Below are 15,995 nucleotides of genomic sequence, written 5' to 3'. Positions count from 1 at the left end.
CATACAGTGACAGGGATGATATCCATACATACATAGTCTATACATCATTTTTTTTTTTGTTACTCATTCTTCCTTTATACTGTAAACGTGTGTTGCCTACCGACTCACAGTGATGGTGGAATGGCCCCACCATGAGGCCGGCACTCACTAGTTCATCCACAAGCAGTCTAACCACCACACAGGGTTGTGTCAGATTAGTTTGAAATCTAGTGTACTCTCCAACTGGAGAACACTACAAACTATTTTGATTTTTTTTTTTTGTAACATTTGAATAGTTCATTCAACTATGATTTCCTCTTAAGAATATTTTTCTTTAAATAATCTACAAATAGCTCCCAGTGGCTGTTGAATAGCATCATTTTTTCCTGAAGCTCGTCCCTATTACACGTACATTACACTATGGCTATGTTATAGTGTTTGTACAATATATGCAGAGTAACATTTGAGACATTTTTGGCTATATTTGACTGTATTATAATACGCAGGAATTTTTTTTGTAGTAGTAGTAGTAAATCGAGGATAAATAAATATTTTCTGTTTATGTGTGCATAAGATGTTGTTACAGCAGCCTATCCACAATGACTTTGGCCAGGCCCAGCAGCAGCAGCAGCAGCAGCAGCAGCAGCAGCAGCAGCAGCAGCAGCAGCAGCAGCAGCAGCAGCAGCAGGGCTCGGGGAGGCCGGCCCAGCAGAGCCAGTCGGGGGTGATCAGGCAACTCGCAGGCCATCCCAAACCACCGTCCTGTGGGGCCCACAGCTCATCCCCTCACTCCATGCTGAGAGAAAGCAGCTCGCCCTCGTCACAGGTACGGAGTTGTACAGGTCCGAACTAAATAGTCAGAAAACTGTCAGAAAGTCAGAACACAGCTGTTTGGAAATGTGTCCTCCAATGTAGGAGAATAATACTAAATGTTGTCGGAAAGGTAGTGTCCGCGTATTAAATGTTGATTTAACTTGAGTTGTGTCCTCTTTAGTTTTCAAATGCTTAGTGTTCTTCCTTTTTTTTCTTCGTAGGTCCAGCAGAGAATTGCGCGGAGTGGGCAGTCGGCAGTGAGTGTGCCCGTGCAGACGAACACGAGTCTGACCATGCCCTTCTACAGCAACCCCATGATGTTCTCCCAGACCAACTCGAGGTCTCTGCAGGATGCAAACCAAAGACACACGGACGGCGAGTTCAACCAGGACGGTCAACTACGGTGAGAGCCCTGAAAGAGAGCGAGCCACTTCGACACCGCGCTTCAGAGTTTGTTTTGCTCGCGATACAGCTTGCGTTCTTCTACTAACAGATTTTCTGATTTCCAGCAGCATGCTCCTCAACCAGCCAATGCAGACGCTGGTTCCCACTAGCAGTGTCACCACGCAGCCTTCCCAGTGCAACATGGGCATCTCTCAAACCATGTGAGTGTAACTAGACTGCCCACACAAAATTGCACAGGTCCTTTTTGTTGTTCATATCGTGCCTGAGTTCCCCCCTCGTGCCCTTCACACAGATACACGTTGGAGCAGCAGATCATCGCCCCTCCGTTCTCCATGCAACAGGTCAACTGCAACGCCGTCCTCGTGCCCTCCCCGGTCTTCACGTCCCCCATCATGATCCCACACAACACTTTCATCACAAACCAGTCCCAGTCGACCTACCACACTCAGCCTCAGGCTTCTCAGCACTCCCTGCAGCTCCAGCAGCCGCAGCAGTTCTTTCAGGTACAACATCCGTCTGCTGTGTCGTGACGCAGCATTATTATGTGTTTCTAGAAACAGTATGTGTCTTTTACTCAAGTAATTTTTGATGGATTGCTGCATTTTTTACTAATTTATAATCATTTGAGGCGTTCCAGTGCATTTGCATCGGTAGTTACCGCAGAAACAAGCTAACTAAGAGTGATGTGGTTTAAAAAAGGTCAGATAATGGATTTGTGTTAAACCAGACTTGTTTATCATCTTTTCCCTGAAGGGACAACAAAAGTCATCAGCTGTTAAAAAAAAAAAAAAAAAAAAAAAACTTACCACAAATAAATAGTGTGAGTCTGGTGTAAAAAACACACTTTTATAAGAAGCTTACCTAAATCCCTCGACACAGAGACCATAGATCACTTTTAGTTGAAGGCATACAGGCATGAGGGACTGAACGAAAATCACTGGGTGCACTGTATATTTTATTTTGCTGACGGAAGGTTGGCTCGAAGTCTTTAGATTTCTGGTACTGGTAGCACTGGGGGTTGCAACAGTGTGAGATACGGAGACACGATACGATCTCATAAGTTATCATACAGTAATGTCGTCACTGTATATGATATTACATTATATTTTATTATTAGTTTGCAGCAGCCTTTAAAGCAACATTACATAACTTCTTTACCGTAAGACTTTTGGATTTTATGTCATCCTTCTCCTACTAGTAAAAACCGATGGAGAGTCATACAGAGTTAGACTACAATATCATTTTCAGCGCAACACAACCCTGTTTCACTAATGGGTGAAACACATATTACTGTGCTGAGGTTCTTCAGCTGCTTGTTTCCATTTTCACTCATTCGGTGAGAGTGGTAATAAAAGATTTAGTAGCTCATGGAGAGCAACTGGAACGTTGGTAAACAGGAGGCACCGTTAGTCATTGGTAATTTCACTCCTAATGTTTGATTTGGGTGCTGCAACAAATCAGTGTTTTTGCTTTTTTTTTCCTAAACGAAGGAGAGGGTCCAAACTGAATATCAGTACCTCAGGGGGGGTCGGGGGGGGGGGGGGGGGGTGTCTTGCTTTATTAAAAAGTCAGACATATGGTTGAGATTCAGCCCAGCCCAACAATGTTTAGATCCCCTTGTTTGCCCTTGTCTTAGAATGGATTACCCACACAGCCACACCAGGAAGTATGTTTATGATTCAGTAATGACTGAATGATGTGTAGAGGTTGAAGCCATGCCAGACGTGTGTTTACAACCCTCTTGTCAAGTTAATACTCAGTGATGGCGCTCGTGTTTACACTGATCCCCCAGATGTAAACTAATATGTTCTCTGTCGTGTCCGCAGATGACTCAAGGACTCGTACAAGGCGGATCTACTCCAACATTCTTACACACCGCTAATGTCCCGCAGCAAGGCACTGTGGGATACATCCAGCAGCAGTCGCAAACACAGCAAGTGCCGCAAGCGCAGCAGCAGCAGGCGCAGCAGCAGGCGCAGCAGCAACAAAGGCAATACCAACATTCCCAAAACCAGTCTAGCAATGTTTCAGACTTCCGAAATATGTTGACTCGGTAGCGCTATGGACCGTTGTTGGAGCGCCGAGATCGCCCCCCGCGTTGTCGCCGTGTAGATGGCAGCGCGTTGTGGCAATTGGAAGTCAAACTTGACGCCGGTGGGAATGCTTCTAGCGACCTGACTTTTGATGTGAAGCTGCCCATTCAGAGGAAGCCGGTGTGTTCGCACGTGGAGAAAAAAACCACAAGCAGGAGGCCGCACCGGCCGGACGTCACCTGCTGAGATCTGTGGAGATTCTGAGGTGCTGGACCTTAGCGTCACGCTCAGGCGTCAACAAGGCAAAACTGCCAGAACAAGTGGATTATCAAAGCTCTCAATAGACTTCTAACTAAGAGAGTTTCCTGCTAAGTGTCTGTTTGCACTTTGGTACCAACCCCCTACCCAAAAGTAGAATATTTATTTGTGCCCATTAATTAATATTCTATTCCCCTCAATAATGGCTCAATAGTGAGATTAGCTTTCAAACCTACAGCTTGACACCCCTCCCCAGGGACATCAAATCAGCAAGTCCAATTTTCAGCTCCGGTGAAAGTGGCTCATCTCATAAAGGGATTTGTGTACATGAAAGTGTATTCCAGTCGGCAGACATCTGACGTCGCTTTTGTCCCCAAATCAATGATTTACTTGCATGTATGTTCATGATAAGTCACAAGAGAGGGGCTGTATGGCGAAACATGCAGCGGTGACACGACCGCCATATCTAAAGGTCAGGTTTGGTAAGAATTCATACGCAGCACGCTGCACTGGGAAGCTGTGGGGGATATTTGATTATTAGAAAAGGTCTATCTAGATTTTTAAAGCCTCAATCTGGGACAGAAGAAGGGGTGCTGCAACTATCGCACCACTTCTCACTGAGAATGACAAACAAACAAAGCTCTTGAGTCCTGATTCTAGGTGCTTCTGGTGAGCTCTGCAGTACTTAGACAAGATAGATGAGTTAGCAGAGGGGGGAAAACTTTGTGCCTTTAACCGTGGTGCGTCCATGGTGTGGTTTGATGGTTTTGTCTGATTACGGCTTTAAAAATCCAGCTCAGGTCCATTTGGAATACAAAGTTCTATTTTCATAGGTCATAATTTATTATTTTCCACATCAGATTTAAACAAAAAGAGAAGTCTAGATTTGTAATGGATATATTACAAATATATATTGGATGCTTGTTGCAACCTTTACTTCAGTAAGTCCAAACTCTTTTTCAACACTTTCTGTAATGATAGTATGTAATAAGATTCTTTAAACTAAATACTGAAACCCTGATGAAATCATTTCATGTTTATTTATTGCATATGAATTTGAAGAAACTAGTTTTATACTTAAAAGTTCACACTATGTGTCCATTCAGACATTGAAAGGTCAACACTGGTCTTGATGTCTTACCCGGCCTGGGTTAATGGTTCAGTGCAAGCTGTTCTCACGAGAGCGGTGCAACAAACTGCAGCACAGGTGTAGGCTTGGTGAATTGACATAGACTCTGCCTGCTACCTGGATATTTGTGAACAGTATTACCTCGTTTGTTTCCTTGATTTGACCACGTGAGAAGTCACAAAACTTAAACTCTGATCACGACCAAATTAAAAGTGCAAGTAAACGATACTCTGAATGTGATCGCCTCGAAAAACTAAAATACTGCCAGCAGATATTGTTTAAAATATATTAACCTCCCATGCATTATAATGTAATATATCACACAGCTGCAGATAACAGAAACACTATATTTAAAGTATCAGACGTTGACTGCTCATACATCCTGAAGTTAATCATGTTCTCTGCCGAGTCCTTGTCAGTATTTCAAGATGTTACAATCTGGTTCCTTTCTTTTTGAATGACAATCTTAGGGAGTCCTTTGAGAAAATACTATTTTATGTTTGTTGAGGGGGAATCCTGCTGCGATATGGGCAACTGCTAATCAGCTCTCCTGACTACACTCCTTTCTCTCAACAGCCATATTAAATATAAAGATAACATATATTGGCACACGTTACACTGCTGTATTGTGCGTTTTTATCTTTTTTTTTTCAGTTTAGTTCTTTTACATGGAAATACCAGTAACGTGGGCACTGCAACATAAAACCATGCAAAAGCCACAAGATGCATTTACTGTTTGTAGCAAGATGCTGATTTACAACACTTGTCCACCAGTACAGACCAAAATTTTACAGTACATAAGAATTGGCCACCTTACATTCATACTCCCAAGAGAGTAACTGCTAACTACTGCTGACTGTATTCTGTATATGCATCCACGGCTGTTAGCATACAACTATTGGCTTAGTTAGCCATGCAGCTAGCCAGACCATCAGGGGAGTGTTGGTGTTTACACGACTAGCACAAGAGCTTTGGACCGCTAGCTGGCTAGCATGCTGACTTCAGTAGTTATCTCTTCGATACATCACATAGATGTCTTTGACTAACATCAAAACTGTTTTTTCTTCACTTTCAGTTGATCATTTTGGTAATTTTTTGGATGATATAAATTAAAATTCTACATATTGCACTTTAAACAGAGAAGGCTGATTGTCCGAATGAGGCTGCGAGCATTGCGATGTGACGGTTACCATTTATCAAGAGGGAAGGACTGAAAGAGGTGTGGAGTGTACAGGCTGAGCCGGATTAGCAGGTGAACAATACCCAGGAAGAAAACCAACTAAAGAACATGAACAGTGTGTACATCTCTCTTGTGTTAATGACAATCAGAGACAATGTGAAACAGTATACTGCAAAGAAGCTGCCTGTGCCAGAGTCTGAGATTATCATTTAAATCTTTAAATACTTCCCATGGGGTTGTTGCAGAAAGCTCTCTGTAGAACTACAGTTTAATTAAAAAAAAGGAGCCTTCATGCTCTGTGTGACAGTTTGGCCTCAGCCACCCTTCAAGTTAGCTACGTCACAGTCAAGACTGGTGCTGTTCACGGTGGACGACAGAGCTCAACATGTTCGTTCAGTGCCGTTTTTCACTTTCCTATGTGCAATGTCAATTTGAAGAAGAAGAATGTTAATTTATACTGTTTCAAATGTTTCAGAACAGATGTACGATGTATATAGAGGTGTATAATAAGCCATTGTACCATGTAAATGATATGGAAATATTTTTTTAACAAAAATGTCCAAACATTCCTTCAGTCGTTGACATCAGCAGTATCTTTAAACAAACAGAAAAGACTATAAAAAGATGTATCCAGTGAAGAATACAGTGATTGAAGCAGGACTTTGTCTTCATGGGAATGTGGTGCAAGTGTTGGCCTTTTCCCAAACATGATAAGAAAACACAGACACTCTGGAGTGAATCGTTGTGCCGAATGTTCACCACAATCACAGAGAAAAATGAAATGAAGAATCTCAATCCTTGCGTCCCCGTGGAGCAGCTAATGAGACCAATAGCTGAATCTTTAAAAGGCAGTTGAGCCAAAACTGACATTTTCATTAATTTTTTTTAAATTGGTTTCAGTTTTTTAGCGTTTCAGAAAAAAAGTGCAATTGTACATCATCGTCAAAATCTATATATTCAGATGGCTGAGGGAAGTTTCGGTCTCCCTTGACGTATTTCTACGCGTCCACATAGCAACATTAAAGACAGCCGACAACATTGAACACAGTGTAAGTTGAGCTCAAAGGTGCCATAGACGATTACAGCTTTTCTTTCTTTCATTATTCAATTTCATTTGAACTACAGAAAGAAATCTGAAGACATTTTAAGAAAATGTATAATTTTGCAGTCAATCACACGCAGTGCGACTTCCCCTTCAGACTGTTCTCCATCCAATCACTCAGAGACGCAAAACAGCTGCTGTCAAACTGTTATTGTTGATGGTTCATGCATTGTGTTCCAGATGTGGGTTAAGCCCTGAATTAGTTTTGCTTTGGACAAATCACCTCATTGTGCACCAGACATTTGGGAGTAAGATGATTTTTTTTTAAGTTGTTGGTTTTTTTTGTGTGTGTATTGCTTCACAAGTTATTGTAAATAAGCCATCTGCTCGGTCGGTACTGTCTTTTCTTTCTCGTCACTCTCTGCACATCTGTTTCTTTCTTTTCTTTCTTTCAGAATGCTTTTCTTCTATTCATGGGGTTTTTCATTGAGTGTTTTTGAAGGCATGTGATTTGAATCACATCTAACATGTACTTTTGCTGATTTGTAAAATAACGGCCGACACCTTAAAAGTGTGTGTGTGTGTGTGTGGGCGGTCAGCTCGATCAATGCTTTCTGTGTAAGATTTGCCAGGAGATGAACAAAACAAACCTGGTGGTTCGCAGCCATTTCTGCAGTTTCAGTGCAGAAACAAACATTGAATATATTGTATAATAGAATGTAAAAAAAAAATTTAAGACTACATAGTTGTTTATTTTATATGTCTAATAGATTACTTATGTATGTTACATGATTTTAAAATTAAAGTAATTTTGTAACAGATAATGAAGTGTCTTATTAGAGGAGGTGAGGCTTTTATTTGCGTTCAAGTTGGTGTTGCACAGTCACTTGTATGGCTTGTTTTCTTTTCTGTACTTACCATCAAAATAAGCTTTAAAAATATCGTTAATATTGTTTTAAAAGAAATTAACAAATTAAGTTTACATTCTAAAATATCTTGATATTAATTATGTTATATTGAATTATTTATAAATCAACCTGGATATTGTGAAATATATGAAAATAAATATTTTTAAACATATGCATCGTTATTCTGAGCAATGTGTTGACGCAGAAGATCGTTTTATGTACAGGATTGTTTCTCAGCTGTGTGTTCTTACTGTGAAAAGACATATTTTCACATCAGAAAGTCAGACGAGTATGAACCTATGAAGAAGACTTAGCCGTCCGCTGGACATGGAGGAAAAAAAGGGCGGTCTTTGAATAAATGTATGACAAGTTTTAAGTGTTTGTTGTTTGTGGGTTGATGACCAGATTTAGGAAAAGCAAAATCAGATTTATTGAAGTGTTTTTGGAGACATCTGTACAGGTGAAAAAGGTAATCACATAATTTACAAGTATCAAACTGAGGTTTGGTCCAAAACAAGTCGACCAAGTTTCCTTTACTCTTTTATCTAAAATAACTCTACTTACATGATTAAAGAATGCTGATAATATTTACAAATTATTCTCACAAAACCAAACTCTTCAGTTTGGCTGAACCTCATCGTCTGTCACTCTGTACACTTTGCTGATCAGGACCTCCGCCTTATCTCCGCCCAGATGACAAAGGTCCAAGATGCATACGACATGCATGTCCTCCAGCTCACAGGCTGTCTCCAAGACGTCCTCTGCAAGACAAAACATATCACATCTCCTGTCACATTGGGGCCAAAAATTGCCGTTTTGTATGGAGTGATTAAAGACTTCTCGGGTGTGTGTAGTGACAGTTTCCTGAGCGGGTGGTGTGGTGGCTACCTGGCTCAGGGAGTGCTGTTTCACTGTAGTTGGCAGGGTCACTGAGAGGGCAGAAGAAGCCCGACGAAAAGCAGGACAGCATCGTGTTGCCATGGGGGTCCTGAGGAAGACCTACAGCCCTGGGCTCATCTGCGCTCACGACAGGAAAGAACGCAGCATCGACGGCTATCTGCATGTTTATACCTGTCAAAAGCAATTAACATGAAGATTTGCAAACTGATTTTGACAGTCGTCATCCCTGTTCTTTGCCAACAATCAAACAAGATAAACATCAGAACTTACCAAATTACACAGCTAATTTTTACCACATGAGAGAGCCCTTTATGAGAAACAGAAGGCAGCAGCCACGTGCAATACCGCTGGAACTTTTACCTAATATTGTGACTCTGTAGTATCCTTGACAGACCACAGGTGGGATGGTATCAGTGGTTTGCTCTGGTGCCCACCGCGTCGGCTGAAGGTTACCCCACTGCAGGAGGACGTCCTTCTCATCAAAGGTGAATCTTCGAGAGACGCTGTCCTGGTACAGAAGGCCTTGACATAAACGTTCCTTCACTTCTTGTAGCTGCTCCGGCCAGCTGCTGCTTTCCCAAGACAATACATCGGAGTCTGGAGGAAACAGACACATCAGTGTGACAGAACATGCAAGTTACTCTTAAGTAAAGCTGTAGCTCCAGTTATGTACCTTCAACACTGCGAGCCTCCTGAGATTCAGAGTCGCTGTCCTTTTCTTCCTGCTCTGTAGTTTCCAGTCCAGCCCTCCTGTAAGGAGCAGAGACAAATGAGCTCAGAGCAGTTGAAGTAGGTTCCTGATGAACACTAACAGCTGAATCTGCAGTATCTTTTTGCAAGGGCGCTACCACGATTCAAGGAGGTCTGCTTGGCTTCTCTGGAAAACATCATACATTACATTTAAACATTTAAATGATTTAATATCAAAGAGCAGCAGGGATAAGTCAATTCATCAGTTAGTCTATTCAAAGAAAATGAGTGTTTGCTACTTTTCCTTGTCATTTAAGATAATAAATGAAAGGTCTGAGTTTGGAACTGATGGTTAGGCAAAAAAAGCAATCTGAAGATGCTATTTTGGACATTTAATTGACAATCAGGAAAATGAAGGGCAGGTTTATCAAACTCACAAAATCTGACAGCCAGGAGTCAAATCACAACTTGTTTGAATTCTCCTTTTTTTACTTCTGCTTGCTGAGATTTCCTCAACAGATGGAGATGCTAAACTGGCCTCTGAGGTCTGCTCAGCTGTCGAGGGATCGTTGTGTGTGTCGGGTACAGCTTGTTCACGCACATCAGTAGAAACAGCTGGCACCTGCAGGACACCAGTTGACTTGTTTTAAAGTATTAATAGTCACTGATCTTTAAAAGAGGTTTTTGAAATCACGTCTCATACCTCTTTCTGTTGTGTTTGCTGAGGCTCTGTGGTCTTTGGGCTTTTCACGTAGCGCACTGCTGTGATCTGTCCTTGAATGGCAAGTCTTTTATGTTCCCTGTACTGCAGGGTCTCCAGCTCCCTCTTCAAGTCAGCTGCGGCAACCAGAGGAGCTTGAGCTGAAGATGGAGCAGAATGGTTTTAGCTCTAAATGACAGTTAAACCAATTCGCTCCCTCTGGGGGATGCAGAATTATAGATGCGGGCCATAATGTTGTCTATAAACTGTCTTCTTATGGGTGGCTCGAAAGAATATCCTTCAAAAACTCAAATAAAATGTACAAAGACAAACTCTCTGCGACTTTGCATGGAGACAGAAACAGAGCAGGTGTTCAGTACACTATGCTGTATCTTGTTGCAGAACTGCTTGAGAATGCTGACCCAGATTTTATTGGATTCCTGCCACCCACAAGAGAACCGAAAGAATCTCATTATGGTTCAGTGCAGAGGTGGAGGTCGTCATTCGTGCCCTGAAATCATAAAAAAATGCATCTTCTTCTGCAGGTAATTGGTGCATTCTGAAATAAAACCATCCTAAAATCTAAGCCTGTGAGTGTGTTCTTAAACAAGTAAAAAGAACCACTCTGTTTTCCTCTCACCTGAGGGATCTGACATTGACTGGGTACATTTTTGTGGGGGGCGGGGGTAACAGTAGTGACCACCAACTGCAGTCTTCTGGAGGACAACGTTGTCCTTTAGAGTTTTGGTCCACTGGATGAAGCTCTTCACTTTTGGATCACTCACATACGGCTGACCTTTGTGGTAGCCTGTTGCGAAGACAGATAACATACATTCACCGTCACCATTCTGTATATATGTAGATTACTAGCTATTTATTGTTACAGCTTCGCAAACCTGTGATGAACGTCTCCGTCTCGCAGCTGCTTGTGAGGTAGGGCAACGAGTTTTCCACTTTACAGACTCTCATCTGAGTGCACACCAGGTAGGTCACTGTGGAGGAGATGGTAATACAGTAAACAAACCCAGTGAAAACGCCTACAGAGCCGTCAGACAGGAGCTGAAACGGTCGACTTACTCGGGCATATACGACTGAAGATTTCAGGTTGAGATGAGGAAAACACCTCCAGGATAAAAGGGTGGCCAGATGTTCCATCCACTGCGTGTATCCAGCGGTATGTCCAGTATTTCTCTGGACCTAACAGATTATAGTCAGTCAGCAATAATTTAATTGGCATGACTTCATTTTTTTTTTTTTAAATATATAGTTTCTAAATAAAATATGAACATTTCTTACCCTTGTTCCCTTTACTCTTGACTCTTTCAACGCGGCCGACAAATGTCACCAAGCCAATGACATCACATGCGGAATTGTTGGATAATTTTTCCAGTTCTGACCTGTGAGATATATAAATGACATGAAGCTGTTTTTGAACATGGGTATGCCAGGAAATGCTGTATTAAAATAATAACATTAAGTTTGATATTAAAATAACTTCAATATTTTTCATATTTTGTCCAACAGCGACAAAAAGTGTTGCAGCATTATACGCGTTTCAAGGTACACTGTGGTATCCAGACTGAAAGTTATCATACGGTGTATATTTGCTAATCTACGGAATGATATTCTACTGTATTAGCATTATTTAAAAAAGAATTCTGAAATGGTTATCGAGCCGTGAAAATCTCACACTGTTGCAAACCTAGTGGCCAGCATTATACAGCAAAATGGGCTGTAATGTAAGGAATATAACTGTTGAGCGAGAGAGAATAAGCACATCAGAGAAGCAACGTGTACAGCCAGAGTGTTTTCACATCTTACTTGGTGAATTAAATAACTGTTTCTACAAATGGAGTCTGGTGGCTTTTGGTAAGGAGCTGTCTCTGGTCGTTTATCCTTTAACCAAAAAGGATTTTACTCATTAACAAAAAGGTGCATCTCTGTAGGGATCCTGTCTATTATGTTGTCAGAAAATGAAAATAACAATCAGCCTGTCAGCCGCTAATAAAAAGCACCTTTAGCAGACATACTTTGACAATGTGATATTGCCATCAAGGATTACTTTGCAGCCCATTTTGCCACTACCGGACAGTTTCACGTAATACTGGACCAATTTCAAAAATCATTGTCTCGCTTAGCTATTTAGACACAAAACATGTGGAAATAAGGTCGGGGTTGAAAATATGTAATCAAAATAGCAGAACACCTACTACAATTAACTTTTAATTTATTATGAAACAGTCTCAATTCAATGCAGATGCCTCTAATAAAGGTTCCTTGTGGTAGCTTTAAGTACCTGATAGAGACAGACAAATGTTAAACAATAACCAATTCATTACCTGGTGATGAACTGGTAGGAAACCTCAGGCAATCCCCACTGAGGCAGGACACTCTTTGGCGAGACCACAGTGATGACCGATGTTGGGTTACGAGGATTCAGGCAGATTTCTTAGGAGAAACACATATGAAGACATTACATTACAGAGAGCTACTAAACTACACAAAACTCTTTTACAATAACTTTTAAAACTTTACTTTCATTTTCAAAACTATTTAAGCCTTTATAGAAACATGAATTTATAAACAGAGTGCTGCAACTGATAACAGATTGGAAGTAGCTGTTTGACACATGTCACATATCCCAGCATTGTACAACATTTTCAGACAAAAAACAAACAAACAAAGGAAATACTATTCATACACAACTTTCGATTTGAACTTCATGATAAGTCTGTGTGGTCTGTAGGTCTGCACGTACCAATAGAGTTAAAGGTCTTCATTCTGTGATGGTCCATCTGCGGGTGTGACCGGTTTGAATAACTCTGCTTCAAGGTGTAACTCTGAAGGTACAACACTGTGCCCACGTTCAGTCTCTGGTAAAACTCCGGACAAAGTTCGTTCCAGAGCACGAGGGACATTGTCCCGCTCTGGTCAGCAACTTCAAAGTATGCCTGAAATATAACACAAATGTAAAACTTGTATAAGAAATATGAAGGCGAGATCCTCTTCACATCATGTTACTGAATCTCCAAATTCTTCGGAAGTAAAAAACTCACCTGGTAGGGGTAATCAATCTTCAGCCCAAACTTCCCGTAATATCTTAACCTGGATTTGTGTATTATCTTCACAAGCAGAGGGAGAGGTTTCCAGGTGTTTCTAAAGCATGACTCCAGACTACGAAGAAGAGTGATCTTGGACACTGTTGAAGAGAAGACATTGCGGACAACACATATTCACGGCCGAAGGTCATGAAAAGTAATACAAAGAAGAATTTGCAAGGGAGATACATTGGCTTCACTGGACAGGGTGCCAGTGCATCTAGTCTCATCAACAACTGTGTTCCCACTGTGTCTAGTTAAGACTGTGAATAATGAATATAGTCCACATGGCAGATACATAATATTAATTGTACTGGTTTTATGAAGGATGGTGCATATTGTTATATCTTCAAATGCAGCTAAAAAAAATATTATCCAGGTCTTAATAGCTGAATAAGTTAAAATTATTTTCTAAAAGACATTAGATAGTTATGGCTGAGAACTATAAAGTCTATGTCTGCTTGGCCATCATAGCTGTAGTGAAATGATCAGTCGGTGTCAAAAGATTTAAGGCCCGAAATGGCTTTTTCAGGGCTGATGTCATTTATTAGAAATAAAGGAGACAGAAAACCATACATTTAGTGAATTGTTACATGGCAAATTCAGATTATTCAGTGTTTATAGGCTATTAATTGTGAATTCTGATATTGTTGTGGGAGGGATATTTTGTGGGAGGACGTTGCAGCCAAAGTAGCATATTTTTATATTCATTTATTTTATCGGCAATCTGACATAAAAATCACTGATACTGATAATAAATAAACGGTCTATCCCTAACAATTATATTAGCTCTATGTTTTAATTGTTGAATAGACAAGACCTTGGTTTCTGAGAAAGTAATGATGTTAACTTTTCTGTATTGTGTTGTTTTGTTGCCCTGTTGATTAAAAAAGGAAATCAAATTAATGCATGCAAGGCACTGAGTCAAACATTTTGTGCCATTTGCTTAGGTCTTTTTCTTTCAGCCCTGAAGCTGAAAACCCAAGTAGCAAAGTCCACATCAGCCCATAAAATACAATACAATAAATACACCAGTCAATGTAAATCAGATGTGTGTGTAGCAGAGGGATCAGCATAGTATCTCACCGTCCAGCACTGTGTCTGATGGGGGACACCCTGAAGTCCAGATGTCTCCCTCTGGATCATCGTTGTTCCACAGGGACAGGTAATGTTTGCGGCTCACCTGCAGAGGAACGTCACTCTGCAGCAGCACACTCCTCTCCATGCCATGCTTGACCAGCATGGGCAGTGAGCTGACATCCTTGATACGAGGCAGGACAGCTGACCTCCCTGCAGCACATCTGAGCTGTTCAATGCAAATGTAACCGTGTCCCAGTCTCCTCTCGTTGTAAACAAACGAGCCCTGCGTGATGTGGATGTCAACACCAGTCCTCAGGATGTTTGTGTGCACTAGATGGTTTAAACTGGGGTGAACAAAGCATTTGGCTCGACAGACTCCGTCAGTGACCGTCACGTCGTAGCTGTAGCTGTCAGTCTGCTGCCCCTCAGCTTGCTCACACAGGTACCGCTGTAGTGCAGTGACAGCGACGGGAGCCGCCTCCTCAGTCTGTAGTTTCAGCCGTGAGGAGGACAGACACTCCAGCGTCCTCTGGAGAAAAGATGCTTGACAGGTCGCCACTGACGAAGAAGACGAGTTATCCTCCATTTCTCACAGCTATTCCAGCCAGTTACCTGCAAGAAAGCCGGTGTGTCAGTAATGTAATCAAACTATGTCATGTTAGCTTGTTGGCTAACCAACTTCTACCTGCCAGCAACAACGGCGTTCTACTCCTCACGTTTAAACTTAGGCAGAAGTACTGGTGGTAACCTGGAGAATGTAAATGACTTATCTTACTTCAGCTAGTTTACCATTCAAAACTTTAAATGTCATTGTTTTTAGAAAAAGATACATTTAGACTAGCAACAAACTACAAACAACGCGGGTGCACTTTGATTACGTCACCAACACCAGAGCGTACGAAATTACATTAAATTCACCATAAGTCTGATTTGTACTTCTAATTTAACGTTACCAAGCCAAATAGTTATGGTTAAGTGTTAGCTACAAACTATCAGTCCACAATAAATACCTATTTTAAAATTCCGCGCTGGTCAGACCAACCGTTTTCAACGCGACGACTGGCGAAGGCATTGCCCGCCTCTCTCTGTCTCTGATTGGCTTAGCCTGACATGTTCTCCCTCACTAACCAATCACACCCCTAATGCCTAAACCTAACCAATAAAAACAACGCAGTCACCGAATGCTAACCAATCAGAGGAAGAGATGGGCGGGACGATCTGTGTTTCTCGTGTTTCTCGTGTTTTTGTTTTTTTAATGGGCAAATAAGCTTTTCAGGAAAGAGTTGAACTTTTGTTTAAGGACACCCTGAAACCATTGCAGTGTGCACATAATTTAGTAGATAATTACATCTGTGGATGACTTGTATGGATATTTTAAGTTCGGTTTCGAGCTTTTAAAATAATAAATTTCAATACTTGGTACTGTTTGATATCCATTTCCTCTGACTGTGTTAACTACTGATTCATATATCATCCAGTCACCAGTACAGTTGAATTCTGAATACTATTAATCGACTTTAAGGATGTTATTTGAATTAAACAGTTACATGTGAATATTTTACTATGGGTCATAGCTTACTTGATTTGAGAGGGAGAGAAAGAGGAACAGGGGAAAAGAGTTTTTAACTTTTTAAACACCTCAACATGACATGATTACTAGTTTGACCAAGGATTTAAAAGGATAAAAAAACACATATATGTAAAGAGAAAACAATAATAAAAGCAGTCAGTCTTCATTTTCAACTGATTTATTTCTCCTGAAACAGCTGTATAGCTTGTT

The 15,995-nt window shown here is 41.1% G+C and overlaps 2 protein-coding genes across 12 annotated transcripts in view; one reads left to right on the top strand and one right to left on the bottom strand.

Moving 5' to 3' along the window:
- Window positions 1-7,919, top strand: part of npas2 (neuronal PAS domain protein 2) — a 48,030-nt gene extending 40,111 nt beyond the window's left edge. For 5 of the 8 annotated variants that reach the window (XM_030438413.1, XM_030438418.1, XM_030438415.1 and 2 more), the window contains 5 exons: window positions 554-805; window positions 1,014-1,195; window positions 1,302-1,397; window positions 1,490-1,700; window positions 3,024-7,919. In XM_030438413.1, coding sequence (XP_030294273.1) covers window positions 554-805; window positions 1,014-1,195; window positions 1,302-1,397; window positions 1,490-1,700; window positions 3,024-3,254 — 972 coding nt within the window. In that variant the 3' untranslated portion in view covers window positions 3,255-7,919. The remainder of the gene's footprint in view (window positions 1-553; window positions 806-1,013; window positions 1,196-1,301; window positions 1,398-1,489; window positions 1,701-3,023) is intronic. The other 3 variants (XM_030438414.1, XM_030438419.1, XM_030438416.1) reach the window with 2 other exon arrangements.
- Window positions 7,920-8,153: 234 nt separating this feature from the next.
- On the bottom strand, window positions 8,154-15,332 carry radx (RPA1 related single stranded DNA binding protein). Of its 4 annotated transcripts, none has more exons than XM_030437033.1 (15): window positions 15,226-15,332; window positions 14,222-14,827; window positions 13,094-13,236; window positions 12,796-12,988; window positions 12,377-12,485; window positions 11,334-11,434; window positions 11,115-11,234; window positions 10,934-11,029; window positions 10,678-10,845; window positions 10,041-10,198; window positions 9,775-9,977; window positions 9,321-9,397; window positions 9,008-9,244; window positions 8,636-8,818; window positions 8,154-8,508 (listed from the first exon to the last, which is right to left on the bottom strand). In XM_030437033.1, exons 2-15 carry the CDS (start codon window positions 14,799-14,801, stop codon window positions 8,366-8,368), a joined length of 2,511 nt encoding a protein of 836 aa, XP_030292893.1. In that variant the 5' UTR covers window positions 14,802-14,827; window positions 15,226-15,332; the 3' UTR covers window positions 8,154-8,365. The 4 variants fall into 4 exon arrangements, with proteins under 4 accessions (XP_030292893.1, XP_030292896.1, XP_030292894.1 ...); XM_030437036.1 differs by having other exon boundaries at window positions 9,775-9,959; XM_030437034.1 differs by lacking the exon at window positions 15,226-15,332 and adding an exon at window positions 14,901-15,216.
- Window positions 15,333-15,995: the final 663 nt, after the last annotated feature.

The sequence above is a fragment of the Sparus aurata genome, chromosome 13, assembly GCF_900880675.1.
Source record: "Sparus aurata chromosome 13, fSpaAur1.1, whole genome shotgun sequence".
NCBI classification, from domain to species: Eukaryota; Metazoa; Chordata; class Actinopteri; order Spariformes; family Sparidae; genus Sparus; species Sparus aurata.
This window is presented reverse-complemented; position numbering and strand designations above follow the sequence as displayed.